Raw genomic sequence first — 10,371 nt, forward strand, 5'->3', positions numbered from 1 at the left:
GCATAATCAATGAAATACAGATAGACATTCCTCTGGTATTCCCTGCTTTCAGCTAAGATCCATCTAACATCAGCTATAATATCCCTAGTACCATGACCGCTTCTAAACCCAGCCTGGACTTCTGGCAGTTCTCTGCTAATGGGCTGTTTCAGTCATTTTGGGATAATCTTCAGTAGAATCTTGCTTGCATGTGAAATCAGTGAGATTTTTCTATAATTTTCACACTCTGTTGGGTCACCCTTCTTTGGAATGTGAACAAATATAGATCTCTTATAGTCAGTTGGCTAAGTGGTTGTTTTCCAGATTTCTTGGGACAACTTGGTGAGCATGTCCAGGGCAGCATCTGTTAGCTGAAAGACCTCAACTGGTATACCATCTATTCCTGGGTCCTTGTTTTTTGCTATTTCCTTCAAAGCAGCTTGAACTTCTTCCTTCATCACCACAGGCTCTTACTCATTTGTTATTTTATTAAATTCTTCTGTGTCTGCCAATTCCTTTCTATACTGTGGCTCAGAATATTCTTTCCATCTTCTTTTAATACTTCCTGAATCATTTAATATTCTTCCTAAAGCATCCTTGATTATAGCAACTGGAGGTTTGAATTTCTTCTTCAATTCCTTGAGCTTAAGAAATGCTGAACGAGTTTGGACTTTTTTATTTTCTGACACTAGAATGGCAATATTTTGCTTCACAGTTTTTTAGGTTTTCATTCCTTATGTGTGCAGCTGTGTCTCTTCTTTGTATAAGTTTATAGTAGTCTGAAAACACAGACTAAAACTAACTTGAAAAGATTATTTGCTAAACTTGTGGAAATCTGCCTCACTCAGAACCTGGTTCAGCAGCAATGTATTCCTTTTGTTTTTCTTTGAATGAACTAAAATTTTATGGCTAGAAATTGTCTTTCATTAATCAATATTTCCTGGTAATGTTTACCAGTATGTCATATTTATTTGGTATTTACTGGGATGTGCCAAACAATAAGACTAGTTGGAAGTGAAAAATTAAAACAATAACACAACCCTACAACTACTCAGTATGCCTTCTGGTAGGTTTTGTAACGGCCTAGAATATGAAATATAAGGAAATACAGACAGTCTGGTATCATTTTACAACACAGCTGAAGAAGTAAAGGGCAGGGAAAGGCTGCAAAGAACAAATTACAACTGCAATGTGACTTTAGAGTGCTCAGACTCTAACGGCCCACATGCCTTTGAATGAGACTGTAGCCCCACTGAGATTCAGGAGAGTGACTTATGCTGTTCTACCAGTAGATGTAATATATCTCAAACACCAACATAGAGCCAAGGAGTCTGTTTCAATTCAAGCCTACACTGAGTTTTCCAAGGCTGTAAATCTGACAGGAAGAGACTACGCATCCTCCCCCAAATGCACTGCCAATGGGTCCAAATCTCCAGAGTTAGCAGCCCAACTCACCATGGATTACTCTACCAGAGGCCCATTTATGATGCCTCTAGACTGCTCCCTTTCCATCCTACAGTTCTCTTGCTCCCCTTTGAACCAAAAGAAAATTAGAAAATTAAGCAGAGGACAACAAAGGATGTGACCTGGAGGGCCCAGCTAGTTGCTGTCCACAGCTGGGTTCTGCTTGGCTTGGGCAGTCTTTCTAAATGCTATTAATTAATTCCCAATATTTTACAACTTAACATCAAAATCTAGATTGATTTTCTTTTCTTAATCAAAAAATATATTAGATAACCTAGCAAAATAGAAAGACTGCCATCACCAAAATGTAGAAGCTGTGTAGCTGGTGCCTTTAAATGGGAGTTGAGCAGGTAGATTACCCTATGTTTAAATAATCTTCTTCAGTTTTCCCTGGCCTCACATGGCTGGCTGTGTTCATGGCATCTCCCGACCTGACTTGGTTGACTTGTGAGTTTATGTCCTGTGGGCTAGGGCTGACCATGGAACAGAATAAGGCTGATGAATAATTCATGAATTTGCTTCAAAAGTCACATAAATCAATCCTGGTATATGATAGGAACTTCAACTTGAGAGTTCAACAATTAATATTATTTTGCTGTGTTGAGGCCAAAGGAAAAGTACAAGAAGGAAATATAACAACCTGAAGGATCCCATGCCCTGAAATCAACATACCTGGAGATCCAAAGTATCGGAGGGTGACCTCTTGTGTTTTCACTTCTCCGGCCACATTTTTCGCCATGCACTGGTAAATGCCCTGATCCGTCTCCTGAGTATTTTGAATCATCAGTGTTCCATCATCCAACAAGTTTAAACGGGAATCTGTTTTCATGCTCAGCTCATTACTGTGAAGAAAGACTTGAAATTTTAAAACATAAACACAAACCTCCACCTAAAGGTTTCTCATAATGGGATTCCAGAGAGTATTCTGAACATCTTGTCTCTCAAGGACTCTTCTTTTTGAACGGCTTTTGCTCAGCAAGGAACCCTGGTGGCGTAGTCCGGGAGTTTTGCTGCTACTCCAAAGATCATACCTTTCTGGTGGCTCAAATCCACCAGAGGCTCTGCAGGAGAAAGATGGGCAATCTCCTCCTAGGAAACGTACAGTGATGAAAGCCCACTGCAGGGCCAGCTATAAGTTGGTTCTGACTTGATGGCAGTGAATTTGAATTTCTTGTCTTAACAGATATTCCTAGGAAAAGTATCTATATATTTGTATCTTTCATTTGCATATTTCTTTTTATTCTTTCTGTAACCTATCTAATTCTAGATGTTTCAAAATCATACTTCTAAAAAGACAATCATGAATATAGGGAGGAAATTCAAAGGTCACATTTTACCTTGTTGTGGCTAATAGTGGCCTAGTGGTAAAAGAAATCTGCACTACAATCCCAAAGGCACCTGGTGCAAATCCACCAGCTGTTCCATGGGAGAAGCCTGGGCCATCTCCTCTCATGCAATTACTGCCTCTGAAAATTCACTGGAGGGTCAGCTATGGGTCAGTTCTGACTCAATGGTAAAAAACAAAGGTAAACAACAATGGTAAAAAACAATGGTAAACAACAAAGTATGGGGTGCTGAATATCCTGTGGACTGCAACAAACAGCTATGTCTTAGAGAAGCTGCAGCCAGAGTGCTCCTTGGAAGCAAAGATAATTAACCTTGCCTCACAAACTCTGGGTATGTGTGAATAGATAGGAGAGGCTATTTTATTGGAGAGGGACATCATGCTTGGAAAGGTGGAGGGACTGCAAAGGAGAGGAAGATCCTTGACTTGGTGGACTGACACAGTGGCTTTGGCAATGGGCTCAAGTATGTCTGAAATTGTGAGGATGGCACAGGATAGGGCAGGGTTTGGATCTGTTGTTCTTAGGTCACCTAGAGTCATATTCAACTTGACAATAACTATTAATAACAGCAACAAAGACAACATAGGGTGATTTGGGGACAACAGTATCAACAATAGTGTTGCAAATTATCTTTCTGGTGGTTCAAATCCACCAATGGACATACTAGAAAATTATAGCCTCTCACAGACTTGCTGAATGATCAGCTATGAGTCAGATTCAACTCAGTGATGAGTGAGAAAGAAATAACAGACATAAACAAATGTGTATCCAATTTCTATCAGCTTCTTACCACCTTCCTTTCCAGAGACAAAATACACCATTAGACCACCACCAAGTGGAATAATAACTCCATCTGTCATAGAGAGCTCATCTGCCCAAATGAGCAATCCCCAGGACACTAATGTCTTTATCCTCCACATGACTTTAGTGCTTTGTCAAACAATAATGACCTCTGGCTGGACTCCTGTCACATTATACAGACATTAAAAATTCACCTTGTCTCACAACCAAATCACAATCTGTGACTTAAGCCATCCCCAAATCATCATACGAGGGCTCATCTCCCCACTACTCCTGTACCCCATCCTCCAGCCACCTAACATTCCATATCCATTGATACTTGGGTTTCCTCCCTTGGGAAACACATGAAAAGGATAAAGCTGAAGTTCAACATGGAAGCTGAGATCACAATTTATGGGAATCATGTGAAAAAGATACAAAAAACAATACACTAAGTTATATGCCTGCACTGTGAAAAAGATAAAAAAAACAATAACTAAGTTATACATGTGCACTTCATGCCAAAACCCATTGCTATTGATTCTGACTGCTAATAATCCTGCAGAATATATCACAATTGTTCCAGAGTTTCCTAGTCTATAAAAATGTCTTAAAAAAGCAAGATTGTCATGTTTTTCTTCCACCTAAAGAGAAGGTGGTAGGTTTGACCCACCAACCTTATGGTTTGCAGCAGAGCACCTAATCACTCTGTAATCTAGGCTCCCACTTGAGAAAACAAAGCTAAGAAAAGATTACATTTTTGACAGATAATCAACACAGATAAATCCATGGCAACAAGAAAGACTAACTATTCACTTCCCTCATTTCTTTAATCATCTTCAATTACAGGAATGATTTTATCTTCTTTTCTTAAGAAACCAGCAAATTCAAAGCCATGATTGATTACAGAGAGTGAAGTAGACAATTTCCCAAAGAAACTTCAAAAAAGTGCTCTGACTAGCCAGGCTTTCTCATGAGTGATCCCTACCTATCCATAACACCATTATTCCTTAAAATCTCCTCTGCTTGGTGTGACCTTCCTTAGTAATCCAGGAAAACTTTTTTGTTTCCATACAAATTTTTCTGGTTAGAAGAAATAATCACATCAGATCTCCTAACTGGCACTCATGCAATACAGTCCTGTTGTCTTCCAATAACCACAGTTACTGTGAACCCAGCAGACACACCGCTCTAGCGGGGACAGCCTGTGGACTTCAGGCTTCATTCTGCTCTATTTGACTATTGGATTTAAAAGCTTAGCATCCATTTGTTCATTTAGAAAATGTAAATGTAATCTGTTTGAGCCAAATTTACACTTCTTTGCCTTTTAGACCCACCACTTATCCGTCTCTCATACTGGAGGGGTTGTTTATTACTGTGATGATGGAAGCTATGCTACCCATAGTTCAAATACCAGCAAAATCATCCATGGTAAACAGGTTTCAATGCTGCTTCCTTTACAGGCTAGGAAAAAAGGCCTGGTGGTCTAATTTCGAAAACTACACAATCCACAGAATATGATCCAACCTGGTGTTGGAAGATGAGTCCCTAGACTAGAAGGCATGCAGAACACACAGCGGACGTAACAAGGGACCTGAGCACACATACATGAAGACGACACAGGACCTCAATATTTCACTCTGCTGTTAACTGGGGTTATCAGGAATTGCAGCTGCTGCTTCGACAACCAGCAGTATTTGAAACACATTTTAAAGTATTTGAAAATACTTTAGAATTCTTCCAGTATTTCATGTGAGATTTTAACTCTCATCTACTTCAGAACTATCCAAGATAACAAGACACTGGAAGACTGGAACAGCATTTTAAACCTCCCCTGCACAGCAACTGGATCCAATTCCAATGTTATTTTACAGTTATGACAACAAAATCTAGGCTAGACCAAATCTCTACTATCTTTTAAAATATTAACACATTTGCTGATCCCGCATCTGACAACACTCAGTATTCACATGTTCATCTTGTCTATAAATAACTCTTTTATACACTTAACCACAGTCAAACTTGCCTCGGGAAGTCTGGCCCTGGTCTACTAAGGCATTATGACTCAATCAGTGTCTGAAATATCTGGAAATGAAAATAACTGGCATGTGAACCGTCCAAGATGCCTCCACCACTCTGTCATGACTAAACATGACCCACTGACTAAACATGAAGATGCTAAAATTGGAGATTAACAATAAATATTTTGTTTCTAATTATGTGCACATTTGTATATTAATGAAAATAAATTTCATAAGCAGTGGTAGGGTTATTTTATGTTAAATAATTCCTTTTTAGGCTTAGTATCATAATTTATACTTGAAAAGTGGTCCTTCTTTTATCCTAGAAGATGTTTAAGGATCTGACCCCAGATCTCTCCCAGCTGAGCTAGCATTTCCCACCACACACCTCAGCCTACAACAATGTATTTCCACATTCTTCTTTACACTGTCATTTCCTTTCCTCAATAGCATAATCCTTACTTTATAACCTAAATAAGAGCAGCGATAGTTGTTTTATGCCATCGAGTTGTTTGTGATTCATAGTGACTTTATATACAATATCTCTGAGCCCATCTTACGGACTTTAACATACCTAAGCCCTTTACCCCAGTTATTATGCCATTCCACCTCATCCAGGGTCTTCCTCTTTTGCACTGTTCCTCTATCCTTCCAAGCATGCAGGAGAAGAAACTAGCTGTACATTGCCCACGTTTGTCACAGAATATTCACACATCATAATAGTGAACACAGATGATTTCCCTCTGTGATCTATGAACCGTTAGAGGCTGGGGTAGGGCTGACTTGTCTCTGTGCATTCAACTGTGAGCAAAATATTCAAAGACCTCTCATTAATGTTTGCAAAAAGAAATGGCATCTCTGTTACAGGAGATAAATTAAGTCTCCCATAAGAATTAAGGAAACATTTGTTCAATTAGTAGAGTAAGTCTGCAGCTGTCTGCTTACAACTGCCTCCCTGAGGACACACAGTCTGTGAAGAGGTTCACTGACACCACTCTCACCAAGTCAGGGAGAGCAGGGCCCTCCAGGCTCAGCACCAGCTACTGTAAATGATATAAACCCTATAGCTTCTGTCCACAACAAATCAGGTGCAGACAGAAAGAAGAGGATGGATAGAGGGAGGGGGGGCAGAAATTGTGTAGTAATGTCCCAGTCCAATTCCTAACCTGAGGCAGTAAAGATAATATAAACCCAAAACCAAATCCACTGCTCTCAAGTCAATTCAACCCACAGCAATGTTACAGGACACAGGAAAACTCTCCACCAGAGTGTCTAAGGCTGTATCTTCATGGGAGCAGACCACTAGTTCTTCTCGCCTGTGGAGAAGCTGGTGAGTTATAATCACAAATCTCTGTTAGAAGCCAACAACTTTGCCACTATGCCACCAGAACTCCTAGGAAGTAGCATGCTGATCTTTAATTCAAACCACTGCATTCTGGCAAGGAAAAAGTTTATCAGCCTTTCTGAAATTAGATCTGCTAAATTCTAATCCAAATCCCTGTACCAAAGCCAATGCATTCAGCAGATGTCTTTATGACCAGAAGAAATGCCCACTCCTACTTTCTTTTTAGATCCTCAAACCACTACCTGCATATAAGTTGGAGGTACTGCAGTGGTTTTGTGTTGCTCTGATGATTGATATTATACCACTGGTATTTAAGTATCAGCAGGGCAATGTGACCCATGGGGCAAAAGATCTTGATGGCTCTCCTAACCAAGAGAGACTAGAAAGGAAGGACTGACTATTTTAAAAAATGAAATCATTATAGTTCTACAGATCACAATAGAATATTGTTGGATTAAAGATGATTGCCCTAGGTTGGCAGACACTACAAAACAGCCATTAACAATGGACTTGATCATGGCAATGTTTGTAAAAATGGCACAACTGGGAAATATTTCATTCTGTTCCACAAAGGAGTCAATTTGACAGCAAGAGTTGAGAGTCACCTCACAGAAACTAACAAACACCCAGCAGAGGAGATGAGGAAAATATTTTCTTCCTTTACCTATTTCCTACATGAAACAGGGACAAAGAATCAAGGCAGGGAGAGGGAGGTTGCTAGAGGGCAGAGGGGAAATCCACTATTAAGCAAAAAGACACCCCACAGCAACTGTCAAGACAATTCTTCCACATGGCAACCCTCCACTGGGCTTCTGAGGCTGTAAATCTTTAAAGGAGAAGACAATCCATCTTTCACCAGTGGGGCCATGGGTTTGGAATCACTGATCTTTTGGTTTGAAACGAACACTGATTACGTTACACCATTAGAGATCCCTGTCAAGCAAACAGAATACCTGAATACTATCTTGAGACACATCATGGACCAAATAAATGCACCCTAATGACATTTCTGTGCAACATCCAACTTACTTGTTTCGAAGCCAAATAATTTCGGGTTTTGGGTTTCCTTCAGCTCTACATCTGAAGTATACGGTATTCCCCGATGTAACATCTGCATCCTGGGGCTCTGATGTAATCCTTGGCCTTTCTGTGCCAAACCATGAAATAGAAACCGTATTAGTTTTAAATTGGTAAAATAAAATTAAGTAAGAAAGCAAACTAATGTTCCTATATCCACAAGAAAATCACAAATGCTCAAAAGGACATTGCACTCATAAATGTTTTATTGCTCTCATGAAAATGACAGAACGGCTTCCTTTCAGATAGGATCCTTTTGCAGCTTATATATTTTTTTTAATATTTCATAGATGCTACTCTGACTAGGGAGGATAGAAGGAGAATTGACGCCTTTGAGCTGTGGTGCTGGAGTAGAGTATTGAATGTACCATGGACTGCCAAGAAAACAAACAGATTCATCATGGAGAGGGTTAAACCAGACTACTCCTTGGAGGTAAGGATTCTGGGGCTTCGTCTGACATACTTTGTTGTAAGGAGAGACAGGTCTTTAGAGAGGGACATCATGCTGGGTAGAGTGGAGGGACAGCGCATGAGGGGAAGACCCTCTATGAGGTGGATTGATTCAGTGACTGGGGTAATCGGGATGGGTGTGTCAGAGGCAATGCGATTGGCACAGGATACAGCAGGGTTTAGGGCTGTTGTACATAGGGTCGCTATGAGTCGCAAACGACTCGACGGCACATAACAACAACAACAAACTCTCTTACAGACAGGTTAACAATGAAATGTTTACAGACAAGCTTCAAATAATTACTTGCAGTGGTCTGTTTATGAATTCCTGGTGGCACAAAGTTTAAGCACTAAGTGACTAAGCAAGAGATGCATGAGTTGAGCCTACCCAGTGGCTCTACAATGGTTTTTAAAAGTCCTTTTTGTGGTAAGTATACTCATCACACAAGGCTGACACTTCAACAACACCTAACAATAATTCTCCAGTCACCCTGCAAGGAAGCACAACATCTATTAACTCAATGAGTAACTTATCAAAACTGACTAAAAGGGAGAAGGAACTTGGAAAGCAAAAGGGCTAAAAGGCTAAACAGTTTTGAGGTAATAACCTCAAATCTGGTTAACTCAGCTTTTACTTCAGATGTCAACTCTGTAAATTACATAGAAAAAGAAGTTGCCTCATGACACCTCCTATTCTCTTACTCTGATTTTCTACTAATGCCTAAATGCTGACAACTACTTCTAGTGGAGATTTCTCTCCTAATTTCCAGATGCTCACACAGGCAGCTGCCTTCCGGATATCTCCACTTGGCAGGTAAAGAAACTGGATGTCATAATTAGAAAAGTCTATATGGAACACAGGATTGGAGGGAGACTCATCAGCAACCTGCGACACAGAGATGACACAACATTGCTTGCCAAAATTGAGGAGGACTTGAAGCATTTGCTGCAAAAAGTCAAAGACTGTAGTACTCAATACGGATTGAAGCTCAAAATCAAGAAGACAAAGATTCTTCTCAGCACTGGGTCAACTGACACTACCGTGATGGATGGAGAAGAGATTGAAGTTGTTAACAATTTCAGATTGCTCAGCTCCACAATCAACACTCTTGGCACCAGAAGTCAGGGATTCAAAAGATGAACTACAGTGGAGAAGTCTGCTGTCAGGGACCTCCCCAAAGTGCTAAAGAGTAATGATGTCAGTCTAGGGACTAATGTGTGCCTGACCCAGGCCAAAATCTTCACAATTACTTGCTATGCATCAAGGAGGTGGACAATAACTAAGGATGAAAGAAGAAGAATTGCTGTCTTTGAGTTGTGGTGCTGGAGAAGAGTATGAACCATGGACCACGAAGGAAACAAAGAGATCTGTATTGGAGAAGGTGCAATCTTCTTCTTGGAGGCAAGGATTTTTAAGCTATATCTCACATACTTTGGACATGTTGCCAGGAGGGGCCAGTCCTTGGAGAAGGACATCATGTTTGGAAGGGGAGAGGGACAGCACAGGAGAGGAAGACCCCAGATGAGATAGACTGACACAGTAACTGAGCTAATGTGGGAAGGTGTATTGGAGACAGTAAGAGTGGTTCAGGATAGCGCAGGGTTTAGAGCTATTATACATAGGGTTGCTGAGAATTACAGGCTACTTGATGGCATTTAACAACAACAACATAAGTAAATGGGGAAGTTGGTCTCTTGGGAAGAGCAGAACACTGAACTAATGTGAAAGGGGGTCTGCAGAATGCATTAATGCAGCATCCATACAACTGTAATGCCTAGATTTAAATCCTGACCCTTCTATCTATTACCTATGTCCTAAATTTATGTTCTCAACCTGCCTGGACTTTGGTTTCCTGAATTTTAAAATGAAAGTGATCAAAGAACCTCTCAGGATACGGTGACGATTTAA

General features: G+C 40.3%; 1 protein-coding gene across 1 annotated transcript in view; it reads right to left on the reverse strand.

The window, feature by feature from the left end:
• Window positions 1-10,371, reverse strand: part of PXDN (peroxidasin homolog (Drosophila)) — a 220,353-nt gene that overhangs the window by 82,172 nt on the left and 127,810 nt on the right. The window contains exons 8-9 of the mRNA XM_006882919.1: window positions 7,965-8,082; window positions 2,116-2,285 (exon numbers count right to left, since the gene is read on the reverse strand). Of these exons, the coding sequence (XP_006882981.1) occupies window positions 2,116-2,285; window positions 7,965-8,082 (288 nt within the window). The remainder of the gene's footprint in view (window positions 1-2,115; window positions 2,286-7,964; window positions 8,083-10,371) is intronic.

Source organism: Elephantulus edwardii, unplaced genomic scaffold (genome assembly GCF_000299155.1).
Source record: "Elephantulus edwardii isolate Elephantulus edwardi_28Jun2011 unplaced genomic scaffold, EleEdw1.0 scaffold00025, whole genome shotgun sequence".
Lineage (NCBI taxonomy): Eukaryota > Metazoa > Chordata > Mammalia > Macroscelidea > Macroscelididae > Elephantulus > Elephantulus edwardii.